The sequence below is a fragment of the Montipora capricornis genome, chromosome 8 (assembly GCF_036669925.1).
Source record: "Montipora capricornis isolate CH-2021 chromosome 8, ASM3666992v2, whole genome shotgun sequence".
Classification (NCBI taxonomy): domain Eukaryota; kingdom Metazoa; phylum Cnidaria; class Anthozoa; order Scleractinia; family Acroporidae; genus Montipora; species Montipora capricornis.
The window spans coordinates 37,738,274-37,761,734 of record NC_090890.1 but is presented as its reverse complement, the minus strand read 5'-3'; the positions used below and the strand labels follow the sequence as shown (position 1 = coordinate 37,761,734).

General features: G+C 40.9%; 1 protein-coding gene across 1 annotated transcript in view; it reads left to right on the top strand.

Moving 5' to 3' along the window:
- The window catches only part of LOC138014443 (uncharacterized), an 84,183-nt gene extending 61,952 nt beyond the window's left edge, over positions 1 to 22,231 (top strand). The window contains exons 24-41 of the mRNA XM_068861517.1: positions 547 to 927; positions 1,224 to 1,334; positions 2,171 to 2,290; positions 2,964 to 3,344; positions 3,642 to 3,752; positions 4,590 to 4,709; positions 5,383 to 5,763; positions 6,061 to 6,171; positions 7,026 to 7,145; positions 8,314 to 8,694; positions 9,964 to 10,080; positions 10,884 to 11,267; positions 12,387 to 12,814; positions 14,270 to 14,432; positions 16,723 to 16,969; positions 18,641 to 18,818; positions 20,707 to 20,878; positions 22,129 to 22,231. Of these exons, the coding sequence (XP_068717618.1) occupies positions 547 to 927; positions 1,224 to 1,334; positions 2,171 to 2,290; positions 2,964 to 3,344; positions 3,642 to 3,752; positions 4,590 to 4,709; positions 5,383 to 5,763; positions 6,061 to 6,171; positions 7,026 to 7,145; positions 8,314 to 8,694; positions 9,964 to 10,080; positions 10,884 to 11,267; positions 12,387 to 12,814; positions 14,270 to 14,432; positions 16,723 to 16,969; positions 18,641 to 18,818; positions 20,707 to 20,874 (3,902 nt within the window). The 3' untranslated portion in view covers positions 20,875 to 20,878; positions 22,129 to 22,231. The remainder of the gene's footprint in view (positions 1 to 546; positions 928 to 1,223; positions 1,335 to 2,170; positions 2,291 to 2,963; positions 3,345 to 3,641; positions 3,753 to 4,589; positions 4,710 to 5,382; positions 5,764 to 6,060; positions 6,172 to 7,025; positions 7,146 to 8,313; positions 8,695 to 9,963; positions 10,081 to 10,883; positions 11,268 to 12,386; positions 12,815 to 14,269; positions 14,433 to 16,722; positions 16,970 to 18,640; positions 18,819 to 20,706; positions 20,879 to 22,128) is intronic.
- Positions 22,232 to 23,461: the final 1,230 nt, after the last annotated feature.

Sequence of the window (23,461 nt, the reverse complement as noted above, 5' to 3'; positions counted from 1 at the left end):
ATTGTGACAAATGGTTTTAAACACCTCGGAGTTTGGAGGAACATGTGGAAACATTTATCCAGTCATGTAACACCTTTTTGCTGACGACGATAAAGGCACGTGGCGCACGAATGCTTTTCCTCTAACTTTAACTCTGGTTTTCAATTATGATCTACAATCAGGATACAAAGACGAATTAACTTGTTTTTAATTAGCTTTTTGTGACCTAATAGAAGGTTTTAGGTCCGTTTCAAACGTCGAACTTGACGTGTGCCAAATCTAATGCAAATGAGCGAAAAGTATAGATTGTTCTCATTTGCATTAGATTAGGCACCTTTCAAGTATCATGTTTTGTAAATCCGAAATGTGCGAAGCACGAGAACAATAGAACCTTAGGGCAGCCAATGACAAACAAATTATTATAGGCAAAAAATTGTATGCATGCTGTTAGTCTCGAATCGCGCCTGTGTTTTCTTAGAACTTCCAAATGGCTTATCCTTTTAACCCGTCAGTGTTGTTTCTTTCTTCTCGTCAACTGTTCTTTCAATTACGTTAATTCTTTAACAGCACCAGTCGAATGCTCTAGCTACACCACACTCAATACTGCTGATCGTGCATCGAAACCAAGTAACAACATATTCAAGTGTGACCGCAACGACCTTTCCGCCGTCCCCAAGTGGTATCGTTTCTCAGGGGCCGCTGGCACCAAAATGCCCACATCTTCAGTGCCAATCAATCACTGTGGTACGCGGGCGCCTGGTTGGATGAATGGTCAACACCCCAGCAAGAATGATGGCCCTGTCTCGCGAAAAGTTTGTTTTCATTGGAGCAACAATGTTTGTCGCTGGAGTATTCAGATAACTGTTCGCAGTTGTGGTTCCTTCTTTGTGTACAAACTGCCACGAACAAATTACTGTTCGCTTCGTTATTGTGGGGATAACGGCTATAGTAAGTTGAATTGTCTGTCATTAAAGTTTTTGACTGTAATTCCCAGTTTGTTAGGGATTATGCGGTGACCCCAGTAGACTGAATGTCATTGAATGGTCAAGCGAGAATTTCACCAAAATCGTACCACACACGCGACGAAGCGGCTGAGCTAACTTCATCACGAGGTTCTTTGATCAGTTCTTTCCTCCACGTGTTCTGCGGGATTAAAGCGAAGCTGGTTGCAGGGAAAAATATGATTTATCGTTTTCCATCCAACGCATTCGATTTCACACGATACATATCTATCCTTTCAACAGACAAGTGTATGGTTAAAAACCCTTGTCAGAACAGTGGGACGTGCCAACCCGACGGCAATGGTTACAAGTGTAAATGCTCTCCTGGATTTACAGGAAATAACTGTGAACAAGGTAAATATTTTTGATTGTAGAATGAGATGTTTTTTTTGGTGGAAATAAAATGGTAAACACCAGAATCGATTGCCTGAGGTATTTTAAAAGAACACCTTAAAGTATGTTAGACCAATCAACCTTGACTTACGCACATTTCACATCTACATTTTTGCGTATATACCTGCCGCTCATATTGTATTAATTTCTTTACAATTGGTAGCAGAGTGCTTACGAGCCGTTGTCGTCCTGACAACGACGCAAAATGACCAACTTTGAGGTGACGAGGAGGAAGCGAGTACCCGACGATCAATTTTCACATGTCTCTCCAAAGATCCACACCTTTTATATTAATCTTATTCCTGGAATGTTGATTTCACCCTTTTCACTCCAAACAAGTTGGAGTAATTGCGAAATTATTGCAATGACGTGAAATAATATATTGAGGCAGTTCTCCTAGCTGTGGTCGTTGCCTTGCTTCAGCTCCCAATTCAAAATGAGTAAAACGGAAATTATGGTGCAACTGTTAACGGGGATCGTGATGTAATTTGCCCTTGAGAAAGATGATGTGCAGGTTTCTTGGATACGGCTAAAGCAAAAGAAACCGGAGAGCTATGAAGGTTTTTTTTGAATTGTCAAATGAATGCGTTTTAGCGGTAACAATGAAGTGTTGTTGGTTCGTCGAATTCCCCTTAAAAATAGATTCTATATAACGTGAGGTACGCAAGGTAGCGCTTATGCAAAGGCCAAGTATAGTATTTAACTGCTGGGTGGATCCAAAAATATTGGAAGAAATTCAGAGACGCTATCTATAGAGAGTGATTAAAAATAATAACCCCTTTCTGTGTTTGTGGTAGATGTGAACGAATGTTTGCCGATTAATCCTTGCAAGAATGGCGGTGTTTGTAAGAATACCAAAGGAAGCTATCAGTGCACCTGTAATGGGCGATTTTATGGTGGCAAGAATTGCGATCAAGGTAAATCTCAACTAACGTCAAATAAGATCAGGACACTATTCAACGAAAGGCTGCTTTTTACTATAGAGACTTGCAACTAGTATACACAGGCGCATTAATTAACTTGTGTTTCTTGACAATTTTTTTAATTGTGACAAATGGTTTTAAACACCTCGGAGTTTGGAGGAACATGTGGAAACATTTATCCAGTCATATAACACCTTTTTGCTGACGACTATAAAGGCACGTGGCGCACGAATGCTTTTCCTCTAACTTTAACTCTGGTTTTCAATTATGATCTACAATCAGGATACAAAGACGAATTAACTTGTTTTTAATTAGCTTTTTGTGACCTAATAGAAGGTTTTAAGTCCGTTTCAAACGTCGAACTTGACGTGTGCCAAATCTAATGCAAATGAGCGAAAAGTATAGATTGTTCTCATTTGCATTAGATTAGGCACCTTTCAAGTATCATGTTTTGTAAATCCGAAATGTGCGAAGCACGAGAACAATAGAACCTTGGGGCAGCCAATGACAAACAAATTACCAAAGGCAAAAAATTGTATGCATGCTGTTAGTCTCGAATCGCGCCTGTGTTTTCTTAGAACTTCCAAATGGCTTATCCTTTTAACCCGTCAGTGTTGTTTCTTTCTTCTCGTCAACTGTTCTTTCAATTACGTTAATTCTTTAACAGCACCAGTCGAATGCTCTAGCTACACCACACTCAATACTGCTGATCGTGCATCGAAACCAAGTAACAACATATTCAAGTGTGACCGCAACGACCTTTCCTCCGTCCCCAAGTGGTATCGTTTCTCAGGGGCCGCTGGCACCAAAATGCCCACATCATCAGTGCCAATCAATCACTGTGGTACGCGTGCGCCTGGTTGGATGAATGGTCAACACCCCAGCAAGAATGATGGCCCTGTCTCGCGAAAAGTTTGTTTTCACTGGAGCAACAATGTTTGTCGCTGGAGTATTCAGATAACTGTCCGCAGTTGTGGTTCCTTTTTTGTGTACAAACTGCCACGAACAAATTACTGTTCGCTTCGTTATTGTGGAGATAACGGTTATAGTAAGTTGAATTGTCTGTCATTAAAGTTGTTGACTGTAATTCCCAGTTTGTTAGGGATGATGCGGTGACCCCAGTAGACTGAATGTCATTGAATGGTCAAGCGAGAATTTCACCAAAATCGTACCACACACGCGACGAAGCGGCTGAGCTAAATTCATCACGAGGTTCTTTGATCAGTTCTTTCCTCCACGTGTTCTGCGGGATTAAAGCGAAGCTGGTTGCAGGGAAAAAATATGATTTATCGTTTTCCATCCAACGCATTCGATTTCACACGATACATATCTATCCTTTCAACAGACAAGTGTATGGTTAAAAACCCTTGTCAGAACAGTGGGACGTGCCAACCCGACGGTAATGGTTACAAGTGTAAATGCTCTCCTGGATTTACAGGAAATAACTGTGAACAGGGTAAATATTTTTGATTGTAGAATGAGATGTTTTTTTTTGGTGGAAATAAAATGGTAAACATCAGAAGCGATTGCCTGAGGTATTTTAAAAGAACACCTTAAAGTATGTTAGACCAATCAACCTTGACTTACGCACATTTCACATCTACATTTTTGCGTATATACCTGCCGCTCATATTGTATTAATTTCTTTACAATTGATAGCAGAGTGCTTAACAGCTGTTGTCGTCCTGACAACGACGCAAAATGACCAACTTTGAGGTGACGAGGAGGAAGGGAGTACCTGACGATCAATTTTCACATGTCTCTCCAAAGATCCACACATCTTATATTAATCTTATTCCTGGAATGTTGATTTCACCCTTTTCACTCCAAAAATGTTGCAGTAATTGCGAAATTATTGCAATGACGTGAAATAATATATTGAGACAGTTCATCTAGCTGTGGTCGTTGCCTTGCTTCAGCTCCCAATTCAAAATGAGTAAAACGGAAATTATGGTGCAACTGTTAACGGGGATCGTGATGTAATTTGCCCTTGAGAAAGATGATGTGCAGGTTTCTTGGAAACGGCTAAAGCAAAAGAAATCGGAGAGCTTTGAAGGTTTTTTTTAAATTGTCAAATGAATGCGTTTTAGCGGTAACAATGAAGTGTTGTTGGTTCGTCGAATTCCCCTTAAAAATAGATTCTATATAACGTGAGGAACACAAGGTAGCGCTTATGCAAAGGCCAAGTATAGTATTTAACTGCTGGGTGGATCCAAAAATATTGGAAGAAATTCAGAGACGCTATCTATAGCGAGTGATTAAAAATAATAACCCCTTTCTGTGTTTGTGGTAGATGTGAACGAATGTTTGCCGATTAATCCTTGCAAGAATGGCGGTGTTTGTAAGAATACCAAAGGAAGCTATCAGTGCACCTGTAATGGGCGATTTTATGGTGGCAAGAATTGCGATCAAGGTAAATCTCAACTAACGTCAAATAAGATCAGGACACTATTCAACGAAAGGCTGCTTTTTACTATAGAGACTTGCAACTAGTATACACAGGCGCATTAATTAACTTGTGTTTCTTGACAATTTTTTTAATTGTGACGAATGGTTTTAAACACCTCGGAGTTTGGAGGAACATGTGGAAACATTTATCCAGTCATATAACACCTTTTTGCTGACGACGATAAAGGCACGTGGCGCACGAATGCTTTTCCTCTAACTTTAACTCTGGTTTTCAATTATGATCTACAATCAGGATACAAAGACGAATTAACTTGTTTTTAATTAGCTTTTTGTGACCTAATAGAAGGTTTTAGGTCCGTTTCAAACGTCGAACTTGACGTGTGCCAAATCTAATGCAAATGAGCGAAAAGTATAGATTGTTCTCATTTGCATTAGATTAGGCACCTTTCAAGTATCATGTTTTGTAAATCCGAAATGTGCGAAGCACGAGAACAATAGAACCTTGGGGCAGCCAATGACAAACAAATTACCAAAGGCAAAAAATTGTATGCATGCTGTTAGTCTCGAATCGCGCCTGTGTTTTCTTAGAACTTCCAAATGGCTTATCCTTTTAACCCGTCAGTGTTGTTTCTTTCTTCTCGTCAACTTTTCTTTCAATTACGTTAATTCTTTAACAGCACCAGTCGAATGCTCTAGCTACACTACACTCAATACTGCTGATCGTGCATCGAAACCAAGTAACAACATATTCAAGTGTGACCGCAACGACCTTTCCGCCGTCCCCAAGTGGTATCGTTTCTCAGGGGCCGCTGGCACCAAAATGCCCACATCTTCAGTGCCAATCAATCACTGTGGTACGCGTGCGCCTGGTTGGATGAATGGTCAACACCCCAGCAAGAATGATGGCCCCGTCTCGCGAAAAGTTTGTTTTCACTGGAGCAACAATGTTTGTCGCTGGAGTATTCAGATAACTGTTCGCAGTTGTGGTTCCTTCTTTGTGTACAAACTGCCACGAACAAATTACTGTTCGCTTCGTTATTGTGGAGATAACGGTTATAGTAAGTTGAATTGTCTGTCATTAAAGTTGTTGACTGTAATTCACAGTTTGTTAGGGATGATGCGGTGACCCCAGTAGACTGAATGTCATTGAATGGTCAAGCGAGAATTTCACCAAAATCGTACCACACACGCGACGAAGCGGCTGAGCTAAATTCATCACGAGGTTCTTTGATCAGTTCTTTCCTCCACGTGTTCTGCGGGATTAAAGCGAAGCTGGTTGCAGGGAAAAAATATGATTTATCGTTTTCCATCCAACGCATTCGATTTCACACGATACATATCTATCCTTTCAACAGACAAGTGTATGGTTAAAAACCCTTGTCAGAACAGTGGGACGTGCCAACCCGACGGCAATGGTTACAAGTGTAAATGCTCTCCTGGATTTACAGGAAATAACTGTGAACAAGGTAAATATTTTTGATTGTAGAATGAGATGTTTTTTTTTGGTGGAAATAAAATGGTAAACATCAGAATCGATTGCCTGAGGTATTTTAAAAGAACACCTTAAAGTATGTTAGACCAATCAACCTTGACTTACGCACATTTCACATCTACATTTTTGCGTATATACCTGCCGCTCATATTGTATTAATTTCTTTACAATTGATAGCAGAGTGCTTAAGAGCCGTTGTCGTCCTGACAACGACGCAAAATGACCAACTTTGAGGTGACGAGGAGGAAGCGAGTACCTGACGATCAATTTTGACATGTCTCTCCAAAGATCCACACATTTTATATTAATCTTATTCCTGGAATGTTGATTTCACCCTTTTCACTCCAAAGAAGTTGGAGTAATTGCGAAATTATTGCAATGACGTGAATAATATATTGAGACAGTTCTCCTAGCTGTGGTCGTTGCCTTGCTTCAGCTCCCAGTTCAAAATGAGTAAAACGGAAATTATGGTGCAACTATTAACGGGTATCGTGATGTAATTTGCCCTTGAGAAAGATGATGTGCAGGTTTCTTGGAAACGGCTAAAGCAAAAGAAATCGGAGAGCTTTGAAGGTTTTTTTTTAAATTGTCAAATGAATGCGTTTTAGCGGTAACAATGAAGTGTTGTTGGTTCGTCGAATTCCCCTCAAAAATAGATTCTATATAACGTGAGGAACGCAAGGTAGCGCTTTTGCAAAGGCCAAGTATAGTATTTAACTGCTGGGTGGATCCAAAAATATTGGAAGAAATTCAGAGACGCTATCTATAGCGAGTGATGATTAACCTTTTTGTTGTGTTTATAATAACCCCTTTCTGTGTTTGTGGTAGATGTGAACGAATGTTTGCCGATTAATCCTTGCAAGAATGGCGGTGTTTGTAAGAATACCAAAGGAAGCTATCAGTGCACCTGTGTTGGGCGATTTTATGGTGGCAAGAATTGCGATCGAGGTAATCTTACTTACGTCAAATAAGATCAGGACATTAACGGAAGACCGCTTTTCAATCCAGACTTGCGACCAGGATATACAGGCACATTAAGTTGTCTTTTCTTTTTTTTAGTATTTTGACAAATGGTTTTAAACCCCTCGAACTTTGGTGGAACATGCGGAAACTTTTATCCAATCATATAACATCGTTTTGTTGAGGACAATAAATTCACTGACGCACGATTGCTTTTTCTCTAACTTTAATTCTGGTTTTCACTTAAGATCTACAATCAGACGAATGAGACGAATTAACTTGTTTTTAATTAGCTTTTTATGACGATTTTGTGTCCTAATAGAAGGTTTTAATGGAGGATACCTAAACCTCGAGCCAGGATTCGAGCTAGGATCCGAGCCAGGATTCGAGCTAGGATCTGAGCCAGGATTCCAGCCAGGATTCGAGCTAAGATGAGCTTTCTCCGCTATTTATTCTCGAATCTCTCGGTTAGGTTAGGTCTATTTAGGTTGGTTCTAGTCTAGTTAGGTCTAGTTAGGGTTAGGGTAGGTCTCGGTTAGGTTAGGTTAGGTCTCGGTTAGGTCTCAGTTAGGTCTCGAATCCTGGCTCGGATCCTGGTTCGGATCCTAGCTCGGATCCTGGCTCGAATCCTGGCTCGGATCCTGGCTTTATTCTTAGTTTATCTCGTTTTAATGATCAAAGCGCTTCGAAATTTTCGTTTGTTGTTGACTGTTTATTCAGAAACATTCATCCTATCAGGTGACTTTGTTTTGCTGATGACTGTGACAGCACGTGCCACACGTATCGCACGATTTTTTGTGACGTCATGGGTCTCTAAAGAAAAAAAGTTTAAACTCTCATTTTTTCGTTCTATCCTGGTGGCCGCGATCAGTCCTTAAGTAGTGGCCGCGATTGCAACATAATAGGAAAGATATCTGTTTTCAAGTATCATTTTTTGTTAATCCGAAATGTGCGAAGCACTGGTACAACAGAACCCTTTGTTTAGGTAGCCAATAAGAAACGAATAACCAAAGGCAGAAAATTGTATGCATGCTTTTAGTCCCTAATCGCGCATTTGTTTTCTAAAAAACTCCCAAACGGCTTCTGCTTTTAACCCATCAATGTTTTTTGCCTCTTCTCGTCAACTGTTCTTTCAATTACGTTAATTCTTTAACAGCACCAGTCGAATGCTCTAGCTACACCACACTCAATACTGCTGATCGTGCATCGAAACCAAGTAACAACATATTCAAGTGTGACCGCAACGACCTTTCCTCCGTCCCCAAGTGGTATCGTTTCTCAGGGGCCGCTGGCACCAAAATGCCCACATCATCAGTGCCAATCAATCACTGTGGTACGCGTGCGCCTGGTTGGATGAATGGTCAACACCCCAGCAAGAATGATGGCCCTGTCTCGCGAAAAGTTTGTTTTCACTGGAGCAACAATGTTTGTCGCTGGAGTATTCAGATAACTGTCCGCAGTTGTGGTTCCTTCTTTGTGTACAAACTGCCACGAACAAATTACTGTTCGCTTCGTTATTGTGGGGATAACGGCCATAGTAAGTTGCATTGGCTTTCACTGAATTTGTCGACTGACCAGTTTGTAAGGGATTAATTGGTGGCCCCAGTATACCGATTTTAAAACGTCATTGAATGGTGACCGTTTTTGCGGTCGAGAAAAGGGCCCTTTTCCTTGTGTGATTAGGACTTGCGATTTTACTGGATTACACCTGGCCTGGCTCTCCAGATTCTCACAATGGTCGCTTTCGATGAGGAATTTTCCTAACCAGTCAAAAACTATAATCTGACCAAAATCTTCCTGCACACAAGCTAACAGCCTCGCGACGTGCTTTGCGCAGGTGTTTCCTCCACGTCTGCGACGGGCTTAAAGCCAAGCTGGTTAACCCAAATATATGATTTGTACTTAAAATTCTGGCCACTACATTCGAATTCACACAATACATAATTAGCCCTTCAACAGACACATGCATGGCTAGAAACCCTTGTCAGAACGGTGGGACCTGCGAACCCAACGGCAATGGTTACAAGTGTAAATGCACTCCTGGATTTAAGGGCAATGACTGTGAACAAGGTAACTATTTTTCGATCGTAGAATGAGATGTTAAGTTGGCCAAGGTAAAAACGTAACAACAAAGTCTATTGGGTGGAATACTTTAAGGCACACCTTAGAGAATGTAAGAGCAGTGGACCTTTGAGAGCACTTGAGCGTACCCAAAAACTGCCGAGCAAATTTTGGGTTTCTAATTTTCGGAATGCTTTTAACCCGAAAGAAAAGACCAAAAACTGATACCCACAAATATCAGTAACTGTACGCCTCAGTTTATTTTCACAAAATTAAGTATGAAAGATTTATTCACACGTCCTTGTTGGATAGGAAATGATCATAGCCAACTCGGGCTTCACGCCTCGTTGGCTATCTATCATCTCGTATCCAACGCGCGCTCGTGGAATAATTGTTTATTCCTAAACTTTCGACCTCGGATACTGCTTTTCTAGCTTTCTGATTGGTTCACCTAATCTCGGTTATCAGCTCATGCAGTCATATACCGTATGACTTGATATGGAAACTGATTGCGTCAAGTGTTGCCAAGCTGGAACTGATTGGCTTAAATTTCCAAGTGTCCAAGCGTTTCGAATTTAATTTAGTTTGGAACGCGTTCATCTCATATCAAATACGCGCTCATGGAATGATTGTTAAATAGACCGGTGTTCTGTTCTGGAGTTGGTGAAATGTAAATTTGCAGCAATGCAAAGAAATAGCATTAAATTCATTATTTTCCAATTGCTTTCACTTTGTTTTTCCGTAGACGTGGATGAGTGCGCAACTGTAAAGCCCTGCAAGAACGGTGGCCAATGTCGGAACACAAGGGGAGGGTATACTTGCGTATGCGCTTCAGGTTTTGTCGGCAAAAACTGCGAACAGAGTAAGAATAATGATACTTTTTTTGTGATTTTTGTGTGAGCACTTGGTTTTCAAACACTGTTGGAACACTTATGCATGATATTCTCTAGGAAATGTTCAATTCCAAAACAATGCGAGTGCGTTGCTCTACAAACTGAGTTTTGAAGCCACTCAGTTGGCAGCAGGTCAATTTGTTAGGCTCGTGTGTTTCCCGTGAAAGGACTCGATAAAAAGAAGTGTATGTATTTGAAGCTAAGTGCGGGTTATAGACGGAAGTTAGAAGTGATTCTCGCACTTTACTCAACAATTTAGGAAAAATTATTACCATTTGTCATTTTTATTATCAGAGAACCACACTCTTCAGTACGGTCCTGCTGAATTTAGAATTTTGTTGTTGCTTCAGTATTTAAGATATATTATCGTTGTCGATAAGAGTACAGACAACACTGAACCACTTTCGATTTGTTTTTTTTTTACCACAATATTCAACGCCAAAGAAAGTTTTTATTTCAGAGCGTGACCAAAATCATAACTCAAAGAAAAAGCAAGCGTTGTCTATAACTTTCTCGCAATATGATTGGTTTATTTTCCAAAATGAGCGTTCCTGATTTTCTATTACATTGCGTGACGAATTGACGCAAGCATGACGCGAGCAGCGTTGTCTAGACTCTTATCGGCAACGGCAAATTAGCCAATCAGATTGCGAGATTACAAGCAATTGTGGTAAAAAGTTGTTTTTCCTGTCAGTTCTATTGCTCTCGCTGATAAATTGAACTGCTAATAACACGGATTTAAGATAAGTCTTGATGCATCCATTTGTTGCAGTTTTCGTTCCGCCAGAATGCAAATCTTATGAGGTGATTAGCGACAAGACTCGTTCAAAGGACTTCAGTGGTGGGCGTGCATACTGTGATCGGGATGATCTTCGTACAGCTGGCAAGTGGCACCGCTTCATGGGGGATGCTGGCACGGCAATGCCCACATCTTGTGTGCCGACCCAACGTTGTGGTACGCATGCGCCTGGCTGGCTGCAAAATGGTCACCCTTCAGTAGAACAGGGTGCTGTGACACGGAAGGTGTGTTTCCATTGGTCGAACAACTGCTGTAAATGGAGTGTTAACATAAAGATCAGAAATTGCGGCGACTTTTACGTTTATCAATTGCCAAAGACTCGTCTCTGTCATCTTCGTTATTGTTCAGAGAAACAAGGTAAAGTCTCTCCAATATCCACCTTTTTTTAATAACAACAACAACAGCAACAACAATAATAATAATAATAATAATCGTAAATGGTTTGAACGCAGGAGTCATATCATAATTTAGTAAAGTACGATCGTGACATTGACATTGAAATGACATTGACTTACGTTTCGACAACCTGAGCGGAAGTCATCTGTTCTCTTGACTCTGAAGATGACTTCCGCTCAGGTTGTCGAAACGTCAGTCAATGTCATCTCAAACAGTCCTTCTCAGGACTACACTCACCCGAACGATCGTACTTTACTAAATAGTAATAATAATCTGCTTTTTCAGCGCCCTCTTGAATTACGTCATGCGTGCATTGATACGTCACATGCGCAAATGACAATCGCGCACATAATGATTGTTTGTCCTTATAAGATTGTTTCTTTCCCTACCTTTGTCCTTTGCTTTTCAAAGCGACTGTCGAACGCACTTCAGTACTCCGAGATTTCTTCTAGTTACGTGTAAGGTTATAGCGAGCGCAAATCTCTATCAATTGATGAGGCTACAATTCAACTTATAGCAGGTCAAATCAAATCAAATGTTGACTTTGGATGAGTTTAGGAAGCCGGAGTATCCGGAGAAAATCTCCTCGGAGCAGAGTGGACTGAGAACCAACAAACGCAACCCACATATGGCCTCGAGTCCGGGAATTAATCCTTGGCCAACGTACTCTCACAACTGCAGATCTGAAACTTTTCGGTTGTTTTGGCAAGCATAAATTTCATTTTATCCTCAAACCGAGGCGGTTTCGAGGATTTAGCTTGTTCTTTTCTGTCCTATAAATCTGTCGAAAGAACAGCTTTCTGAAGTAAGCGGAAATGTAGTAGTTTCACGATTGGCATCTTGCGCTAGGAAAGCTTTTGGGACTTTTGAAAAACGGGCCCCTGCTTCCAAGAGTTGGTTCTTTGTACAATGTTTGGGTGTTAATGGAACTCAGTTTCTCATTTTGTTGTTTTAAAAAACCTCATCTCATCCCACTGTTTCTTCCATTCGAAAATTGCGGCCATTCCAAAATTGCTGCGTTAATCAATCGCACACTCGGAGGTAATTTGAAAAGGAATTTTTGGTCTTTTTATCTTTCAGAACCCGGTGTACCCGCATCCTGCAAGCGACCACTGGATATCGGTGTAATCATTGACCGGTCCGGCTCAATCGGGGCAGCAAACTTCGGGAAGGCCAAAAACTTCGTCATTTCTCTTGTACATAAGCTCCCAATCTCCTCGCACGGAACTCGCCTGGGTATCATTCCCTACAACTCCAGAGCTCAAGTGAGCGTCAGGTTTTCCGACGTACAGCACCAGACGCCAGATGCGATGGCGAGGCTCATAAGAGGAATTCCATACACTTCTGGCAATACGCGCACTGATGTAGCTATTGAACTGGCCAATAGTCAGCTGTTCAGCAGCTCGGGAGGAGACCGCACGGATAAAGACAACGTGCTAATTGTCATGACGGATGGGAAGACCAACCACGGCAGCAAACCCTATAAAACGGTACTGGCTCCGTTAAAGGTGAGTTTGAAACGAGCTTCATAGACCTTAAGCTAGCTGGCTTAGTTGGTTGAATATCGGACTTTTGTGCGAGAGGTCCCGGGATCAAAACTCCGCCCGGACCAACACTCGGGATCTTAAAATAACTGAGGGGAAAGTGCCGTCTTTGTAATGATATCTGCAAATGGTTGGACTCTCCAGTCTTCTCGGATAAGGACGATAAACCGTAGACGCCGTCTCACAATCCTTTAATGTCCATAACCATGTGGGGCGTAAAAGAACCCACACACTAGTTGCATAGACATGAGGCATGGAGTTCCCGGTGTTGTGACCTATCTTTTGTAATAGTCTTTTCTCTGTTACGCTCATGCACTGGCCCTGTGGAGGTCGCCCTGTGTAAGGGACTCTGTGCCCTGTTGTTGACTCTCCATGGGCGTTGTCCCTTAATGTATAAATGAATATAGTCACTGGACGTGAACCTCCTCTGTGGATCTGTGGATACGATGTCCCTGTATGCGTTAATAATCTGTCGTTGTATTTTTGCGGGAGGGCCGGTTTGGTGTCACGAGAAGAACCATTGAGGCGCCTTAATCTGAAATAGGATAAAGGAGGAATGTGGTTTGTTTCAGAAAGTTCTTTGCACGTGCTCAAATGTCTTCATTTAACGCGAAAGGAGGTTCCATATTTCTGAAAAATCCGCATCGATTTTTATACAACTTGGTAATTACACATATACCAATCAACTACGTTTTTTTTTGAATAGAGAATACAAAAAAATGCATATTTGCTTGGCATTGCCGAAGTAGTTCATTTAATGGGAACCCTAAAATTTGGTTTTATCAGACGTGATGATAAAGATACCGTATTAAGCTTCAAAGAAAAAATTTCGAGCTCAGTGGCGTTTCGAGAGTTAGCCCTTATTATTATTTATTTTTTGCTTCGTTAGTACAACGCTATCGTTTTCTAAACACTCAGCCAAGAATAAAGTACTGAATATTGAAAGTGCGTTGCACAATGAGCTACCTCTGAAAATTTGAACGCGATATATCAGATAATCTCTGATCAATGATGCTTTGAAAATTTGAGTTTTTCACGAAGAATGTATCGTATCATAAACGCTTTTGCCACCGAAGTATTCGTCAGTTGTAATGGCTAATAACTCGCTCGTTATCAAAGCTAAAGGGCTTAAAAATGGAGGTTTATCTAAGTTTAACAAGTTCTTTTTAGCTTTTGAAGTTAATTTGTAAATAGCATGACGCCTTGTTAATGAATGTTAATGTATTGACGTCCTCAAAGATTACCTAACGGTAACTGAGTTATCTTAAATGCAAGGACCATCTTAATACACACACACAACTGTCTTTTCGTGATGAGATAGTTCTGTGATTCTATAGGGCGTCGGGATTTTTTGGTTAAGAACTTGATCAAAGTCTTATTTTTGGTTCTTGTTTTTGTTTTTGTTTTTATCTATGGAAGGTTAAAGGTGTGAGACTAATAGCGGTTGGTGTGGGATCACGTGTGGACGATGCTGAATTGGTAGAGATCGCTGATGGCAAACGCGAGAACGTAGTTCATGTGGACAAATTTGACGAACTGGTTGGAAACGAAAACAACGTGTTGTATGCGTCTTGTGAACCAGGTAAAAAATCACAGGAATTTGAAAAGGAAGGTTATTTGGACGGGAGAAAATGAGCCGATGCGTGCGGCCATGCAAATCGTTGCGTTAGAATTGATGAGAAGGGTTACGTTTTCACAAACGTTGGCCGTAAGGAACTGAAATCGCCACAGAGATATCTGTTAGAATGGAATTTTAAGTGTCATCTTTCTTCCCGTATAGTCCGCTTGAGCATTAGCCCAAGCAATGGAAACTAGGCCCCCACAAGGACAGAAAAACTCTAAAGAGGTTGGAAATTGCTGATCCACCAGCTCCAGATTTGATTACAATTGCTCCACCAACAAAGCTACCAAGTCAGACGGAAGCCAGCCGTGGATATTCGAATTGTTATTTCACGTCCATGAACATGCACTTGTAACGACAGGGGTATACGTTTTTTGCAAAAGTTGGTCCTGTAGCACTGATATTTGTATGATGTATTTGTATTCCCATGTAACAATCCATCTTGCCCCAGTTGTTCAAAGGTCAGATAACTTTATCCAGTGGATAAGTCACTTTATTACATGGCAAGCAATTCTCAGGCTAATTGGAGCACTCTTATTGGCTGGTTTTCGGTCGGGATTTTACCGTACGGACTATTACCAAGGAAACGGTCCGTCTTCGAATTTTTCCTTTCTCTCGAGAAATTCAAGTTGAGCGAAACACAAAAAGTTTTAAAAAGCGGAATTTATTTTTTTCATTACAACAGTACAATTATAGCAAGCGAAATTTAGTTTTACATGTATAAAAGGCTACCGTTCAAAGTGCGCGGATGGAGGACGGCGATTACGAGCATTCAACAAGCGGATAAGTGTCCAATCGCGCAAAGAAACGACACCATATAATAAACAACTCAATTGCTTGGGACATTGGCCCTCGATTGTTTTTGAGTTCACCCTGGTTTTTGCACAAGAGCGATGATTTCACTGATTCTGATACGAAATCCCGCAACAGCGTCAACGACGTACGAACAACCATTTACTTGACCTCTCGGTGGACTGGAACGGGTAGCGCATGCGTAAATTTCGTCAATCCATTCACGCATGTATTTAATCAACGTCAAGTGCGCCTTCATGTAAACACGATTTAAAATCAAGTAGTCATCTCGGTATGGTATTCGCACCGGGACGAGTTTTTTCAGGTAAAGAGCCCCTTACTTGCAAATTTCCATTGGCGTGAAATAACATTTCGAATACCCACGACTTGCTCCTGTCTGATCTTGTAGGTCGGTGTTTTTCTCTGTCCTTGTACCCTTCTTTCAATTGAGGAGATGAATGTTTATATGCGCCACATTAATCTTTCGAAGTATATCGTTTATCTTTAAGAAGTTACCTATAATATCTCAAATCATTTTTAGAACATTTTCCCTCTTATGTACGAGGCATTTGTTTGTGTAATTCTTGTCAATTGTCAAGTTCTGTTTATTTTGTTTTGAGAGCCAGCAAATGTTGTTGTGGTGTAAGTGGGCCGCCTAGTCTAATATCGGTGCTAACTGTATCCTACCATGGTCTTGTTTGTACACGATTTGTTTGTCTATAAAGTGAATTGTGGTGTGGGCTCATTTTCGGCCAGGGACATTTTCAGGCGTCTGACACTCCGATGGACTTCATGGGAATAACGATAGCTAATATAGATATGTCTTGTGTTTACAATGCAATGCAATCGCCTTTTTGCACATAATTTGTTCCAAGTCAATCACGGCTAATTCAAGTGACTGCCGCCTTTGGCTCAGTTGGTTGAGTATTGGGCCATTACATGTACCAGACGTCATAGGGTCAAGACACCCTGTCCGGACCAACACTCAGGGTATTTAAATAATCGAGGCGAAAGTGCTACCTTTGTAATGACATCTGCAAATGGTTAGACTCTCGTGTCTTCTTGGATAAGGACGATAAACCGTAGGCCCCGTCTGACAACTCTTCAATGTTCATATAACCCTGTTGGACGTAAAAGAACCCACACACTATTCGCAAAGATTTAGAGCATGTAGTTCCCGGTGTTGTGGTCTGTCTTCTGTGGTGTATCATGGTTTGGAGGCTAAATGCTCGGAGATGCTAGCTACACCAAGCTACTCTAAAATCCGAGGGTACTGTAGAGATATGGTGATGATGAAGTCCTTTGTGGGGGCGAAGTGCGAGTTTGTCAAATCATTTGAAATTTCAATCTTGTCTATTTGCCCCCACAAAAGACTGTAACTATCCAGGAATCACAAGGAACTTACCATAAGCGAAATAGGCCAGCTATCATCCTCACTCAGATCAAAAATCTTTCTCAGACTCTCCCACCCCACCCTGTACACAAGCCATGGATGTTGGTGTTATCATGGATCGTTCAGGGTCTGTCGGCTCCGTCAATTTCAAGAAGTCAAGGACCTTCGTCCGCACCCTGGTACACAGATTCCAAATTTCATCCCGGGGGACTCGCGTTGGAATTATTGCTTACAATGCGCAGGCGCAGTGTGTGGTCAGATTTGCAGATGTCAACTCTCAGACGCCATCTGCAATGACCAGCATCATCAACAGGTATCAGTCTTTCTAGGGTACTAGTTACCTCTGAAATTTTGCATATTGTTAGGTTATGGTTTGGGACGCTCTCTCCTTCTAATGTAACTCTGTAGTTTACTAAAAAAATACTATAGACGAAAGAGAGAAATGGTCCTCGCACTAATCTGGACAATTTAAGGAACTGCCCGGCTCTTTTAGACACCGGAAACCGGACGCCGTGAACGTAGATTTTGTACCATTTTTACGGGGTGTTCGCGTCTTATGTAAGCCACGGCTTGTTTTCTCTCGTATAAACGGCCCTAATATGTCTGGTGTTTTGAAGCAACAAGGATAATAAAGATACGTTTAAAATAGCATTTTTGCAGGTGTTTGATAATGTTAATGTGAACCTCCGTAAAAACGAATTATATATTTAACTTCGATTCCATGTATTCCCATTACGGAATATGGTCAATCGAACGCACCCTAAGCGTTTTTGTTGTGCCATATATCGTCTACATACTCGTCGTCTCCATCAACAAATTAGGGACCTTTACATAAGCAAGGAGGACGGTGACGACCACGAAAACGTTGCCTAAAAATATTATTTCCGTTATTGCAATAATTGTGTGATTATTCCAAGTCGATCGGCATGGAAAGTGTTAGTCCACATTCCAGAAGTAAAATTGGTGAGAACGGTGTGGATGTTTCGAGAGAAAATTGAAAATTCATTGTCAGGTGCTTGTATCCTCCACACAAATTTGGTGATTTTACGAAATGTACCAAAATGCGAGAAGCACGTGCAGGGCGTGCACAGCTGTTGTTTTTGCTCATTAAACCTGTTGTTTCATGGCGTTTTCGTAGCCGTCTTTGTCGTCCTTGTTTATTGAAGAACACAGAAAGTCCGCCCGTTGGAGCACATGTAAAGGGGTGCCACAGGGTCGAAAATCCAGAGCTATCAAATACGTTCTCCGTTCCGGAAGGATCGCAAGGCAAAGTGGAGTGTTTGATTAATGAAATGTTATTCATTCTTAAGAGGAAACCAAAATTGAACACTCAATCAGGCTAAATTCGTGCGAATGACACAAGCACTCGACAGTGACTCAGTTTCAATATCCTTTTCATGCCGTTATTTGAATGACTTCAAAATTAAGTCAATATGACTTCGACACGTCGTCTTAAATCGCTAATCTTTGTTACCAACTGTAATTTATTGAATAGAAAACGAACGAGACAAGTGCAAATACTCTGCAATGTTATTGTACATATAGTTATTTGTGCTGTTGCGTGTCATGCAAATAGTGTCACACCTTCCCGAAGAAACGTTTTTCGTTCCTTAATTATCCGTTGGCACAACAAAATGATGATCAGATATACGACATTTATCGTATAGAGCATCTTACTGTCATGCAATCCTAGACATATTTGTTCTGCTTTGGGAGCACTCGTCTCCCACCAATGTGGCCTGGGTTCGATTCCCAGATTCGGCGCCACATGTGGGATGAATTTGTTGGTTCTGTTCTCTGCTCCTCCGAGAGATTTAATCTCCGGGTACTCCGGTTTTCCCTTCTCCTCAAAAACCAACCTACGATTTGTTATGTGTTGATTTGCTTTCTGTACCTCAGTGTCCCCCAATTTGTGCGCTAGTGAAAATACAGTGGACACTTAAATGAAGTTCATTATTATAATTTTTTTTTACTTCATTGTCAGGATATCTTACACTGGGGGTGGAACCCGTACGGATATTGCTCTCCAGATGGCTAACTCTGGCCTCTTCAGCTCTTCGGGGGGTGATCGCGGAGATAAACGAAACGTGCTTGTTGTTATCACAGACGGAAAAACAAATCGAGGCAGTAAGCCTTACAGCTCTGTCCTTGCACCGCTTATCGTAAGTACTTCACCGTCATCAATCTTATGTAGTTATTTCGTTGCGTTTTTCAGTGTTACGTCTGAACGCCCAATGATTAGCTCGCTCAGTTCGTACTGCGCCAGACCATTGTCGCTGCGGGAGAACGAGGGTTCTCATCTCGGCCAGACAAAGGAGTGAACTTCGTATTGGCATCTGCAAGCACGACTAAACATGTACTCTTAATTTCATTTTCTCGGACATCTTCCTTTTTCTTTTCATTTTCTCATTTTAATATGAAATCAGTTCTACTTTCCACTTTTTTAAACATCATGTGGTGTGAAATCCATCCTGTACCTTGTGCCGCAGTTTTCTTTCATCAGGGAATCAAAATATTCTTTTGACCTCATGCTATTTTCGACAGGACAAAGAGTTGCATGAAACGTTTCTCAGTGTAACACTTGTTGATAAACTTGGCTCACAACTTGAGAGCTTTTGATGCAAGAAAAAAAATATAGGCGAAACTGACTCGTGTAACCGTGACGAACTACAGCTGCCTCACACTTATTAGGGAATTTAAGCAAAGAAGACGGCTACGGCAATGAAAACGTCACTCCAAAAAATAACTTATTAATACAGGGAAATTTTTGCGCGGTTCAAAACTAATATGCGGAGAAAGCAGAACATAGCAAGTGCACTTGGGTAACCATGCATTTTTCAGAGATAATTAAGCTTCAATTTGGAAAAGAACTCCATCCACTGGATGATTGCTTTGTACTTTAAAGCTTTTTACAAATATTGTTAATTAAATATCTTCTCAAAATGCGTGGTTACCCCCAATTTTCCTGTTGGATTTCAATAACACTTGTTAAGATCTGCTTGTCCCGCATGTCTAGTAAACCGCGCAAAATACCTTTGAATTAGTAGGCACCGTCCTTAAATTCCCTCTTAGGTGGCTTGAGGAAACGGCGACGGCTACGGCAACAAAAACGCCACAAAACAATGATATCATTAGTCAAAAGAGCATAAATAATCGTGGCGCACGTGCAGCACGGATTTTAGCGTCGATTTTAGCACGTATTTTTTGTGGTATTATGCATAACGACGACGTGAAATCACCAAATTTGAGGTTATGACGACAACGTGAGCATGCAACAGAGAATCTTTCATTCTTTTGTTTTCACTATGAAACAGCTCGTACCAATTTATTTTTAGGATACTTCGCCCAAATTGTAGGACGTGGACGAGATGGAATAATTTCGAAAGATTTATGATAGAGCGAAGTTATGTTTTGAGGTGAAGTTTTTTGTCGACGTCGCCATCGTAAATCTTCAGGTCCCCGTTAGCATATAGAGGCAAAACTTAAAATACATGGAAACGCGAAAGTGTTTTAGTAGGCCGTTTCCGAGTTCATGTCTGTCTCCTCTTCAAAGCGAGTCTAAGTGCGACGTTTTTGTGATGGTAATTGGTTAATTTTCATAAGAAAAACTTCGCACTTAGACTCGCTTTGAAGAGGAGGCAGCTACGAACTAGCCCATTTAAAAGGAAGACCTTAGACAGCAATGACCAGTACAGGTTGCTGACCAGCGGTTTTCGTTAAAACAATGGTTTGCTGGGGGTGCTCAGTCTCGCGGGCTCAGAAAACCTGGTTGTGGTCATTGTTATTTAAGGTTTTTCTATTTAAAACCGATAAAAATGTTAACTCTAAAATATCGATGGACTAAAGTAACAATGGAAAGGTGTAGGAATGAAACAAAATGAAATAAAATAGTCGTAAAGTTAAGATATGAAATACTAAGTCGTATCTTATTAGATGATCTAGAAAGCTTAAAGTGCTTAATCGAATTCTGCAGTTGGTATGAATGTCTTTCATGAATAATCTTCACTAGCTCTTATATCTGGTGTTACCTTTGTCATCGCTTTCTTCCAGGCCAAAAAGGTAAAGATGATTGCCGTAGGTGTTGGCTCGGGTATAGACTACAGCGAACTTCGAGAGATTGCAAACAACAAACCAGCCAATGTCATTCACGTCGACAAGTTTGAGGACCTTTTCGTGAGACTGAATAACGTGATGCGAGCTTCATGTGAACCAGAATGAACACGTAAGGTTTGCTTTCAAATTTACTTCTTTTTTTTTTTCAATTTTGATACAGATAAAGTTGAATCATTTTTTCTCCCATTTCTCTATGGTAGTGCATTTTCGCTGCACAGAAATGTTGACAATTTAATATTGAGTGGACGTCAATCTATTGGTGGTTTGCGACCAAAACGGTTTGCCATGTTCCTCATGTCAGATTTCTGTGCCAAATACAAATGAAAAGAAAATGTTTTGTAACGAAAACGTGAGATAACAAATCAGAGATTTTAAGGTCCATTAAGTTTGATACTTAAAGTACGCGGAACCTACATCTGCTAAATTTAAATTACACCAGATATACATTTAGGTTCTTTTTTCTTTTTCACTTTCTTGAGGCATTATTATATCATACTTTGACAAGGAGAGCATTTTCTTTGTTCCCTCTATGATGAATTCCCTGTTCCTATTGTACCCATCTTTCAATAGGATTCATTTACAGTAACTTGTGAGGCAGTTTCGTAGACTGTGTGAAAGAGAGGCTGCGGTGGCCTTGCCTAAGGGAATCTTTGGCCTTGTTTTCACAAGCGGTTTTTCAGTTCGCTTAGTGAAAGACAATCGAAAATTCCTCGAAAACAGTGTGTTTCCCAACCCGCTTAAAGTTAAGCGAGTCGGAAAATTTCACTAGAATTCTCATTAAATTTAAGCCAGCAAACCATCTAGCTTAAGCGAGTTGGCAATTACTTTCGGCCAATGAGGATTCGCTTGCCGCTCAAATCGGAAATACAACAGGCGTGCTATTTTTATTATTGTATTGGCACGTGCTTTCTCCTCGTTTAATCTTACCCGTGAAAACACGTATCATTTTCAAGTCGCTTAACGAAGTCTGCAAACAAATCACTTTCAGGAATGTTAAGCGAGACAACGGCTGTCGTGAAACACGGCCTTTGTTTTTCAAATCCTGCCTCATTAGTTTCAAGTTGAGTTGAGTTCAAGTCATTTGTATTTGAGTTCAAGTTAAACATTAGCGTAATCCCTTGAGCCTCAGAACAGCCTGATAGATATAAGCAAAGCACAGAGGTGTGAATCAAAACGAGGTCACCTCCAGCCTCGCTGCCATCCAGACGCCAGGTCAGTTGGCACACATCTGAACGTGATTTGTTGTAGAAAATGGCATGCGGGGTTTAAGAACCATCATGCATCAAGCTGTCTATTTCCCCGGAGGCAGTGCCCTCATGACGGTCTTTCTAATCAATTCGCTCTCCCCGTCTCTAACAGATCACATGGATAAAAGGAAGAGTTGCCTGAACAGGAAGCTGCCGACATAAACCAAGAGTTGCGTAGATATTGTAGTTTCAATAAAACTTATTTGAAGGCAAAATCTCGTTTTATGTCTTGTGCCTCTCTTTGTTCATCTTCGTTTGCGCAGCTCGACAAAAGTCGTGAGCCTTTTTTTTTTGTCATTTAATCTGCGTATGATCGTTGACATTTTAATCAAATTATTCAAAGCTTATCAATCCTTCCCTAACCCTTTCCTTTTGCTATGTTCCTTTCCCCTTTGTTTGTTTAGGTAATGATAAATCACATAATTTTTCTCATCCAATTTGGAATAAATAAGCCCTCGAATTTTTTTTTCAAAGATAAGCAAATTTGACAAACATGACGAGTGCTTATTTCCAAATTGCACGAGAAAATCATGTGATTACTCATTGATATTCGAGAGGAAATTTCTAGGTGACAATGGTTGCGGTGGCATTAGGGAGTTAACACTGGTGTTAAAACAAGTTCTTTTGTTCAGTGTTCCCCTAGGGATTCAAAACACCAAGAGAAGTGTCAACACTAGTTGTAAAGTTTGTTTCTCTCGAGTGTGACCGCAACCAAATTGAATGTCGTAATTGAGCAGAAGAACGCACGCGTATTACGCAATCATGTGAAAATTCGCATTTGATTGGCGAGGCGTGCTTTGATCATTGACCAATCAGAATGCTTGGTTTGTTACCGATTTTCTGCACTGCTTTACCTGAAAACTGGATTTCTCTTTAACCAATCAGAACTGGATAAATTTTCATTCAGGAAGGGGGAAACGGCGATGGGTGTTCCAAGAAATGTGACGAGTATTGTAGCCTACCAAAAATATTAAGATGCTGGTTAACTTTTGACAAGGAGTTGAGATTTCGGTTAATTCTACAGGGGCATAAACGTAGCGTAAGAACCGTGCGTGTCTGGTCTTCTCGAGACAGAGGTGAGAGATGATTTCATGCAGACTGGAACGCCTAAATTACTCTGTTGTAAACATGGCGGTTGACGGCACCAGTGAAGTCGTCTCTCTGGTCTTTCTTTGGACGAATTCCAGGACCTACCGATACAATTTGAGCAAGTTTTGAAAGCTAAAATCTTCAATCGATGCTGTATTTTGCCGGTAGAACTGGGTGGCTCCACACTCATAAGAAAATCTATCAAATGAGAATCCGGGGCCTTCCCTTGTCATGGAACGGCCGAATTACCCAGAATTCCTTTTGGGCATGAAGGAAGCAAGCGGAGACTGGTCCTCATCAAATGAGGAAAAAGCGGCGAGAAGAAGATATTTCTTGGCGGATACTAAGGAGTATCC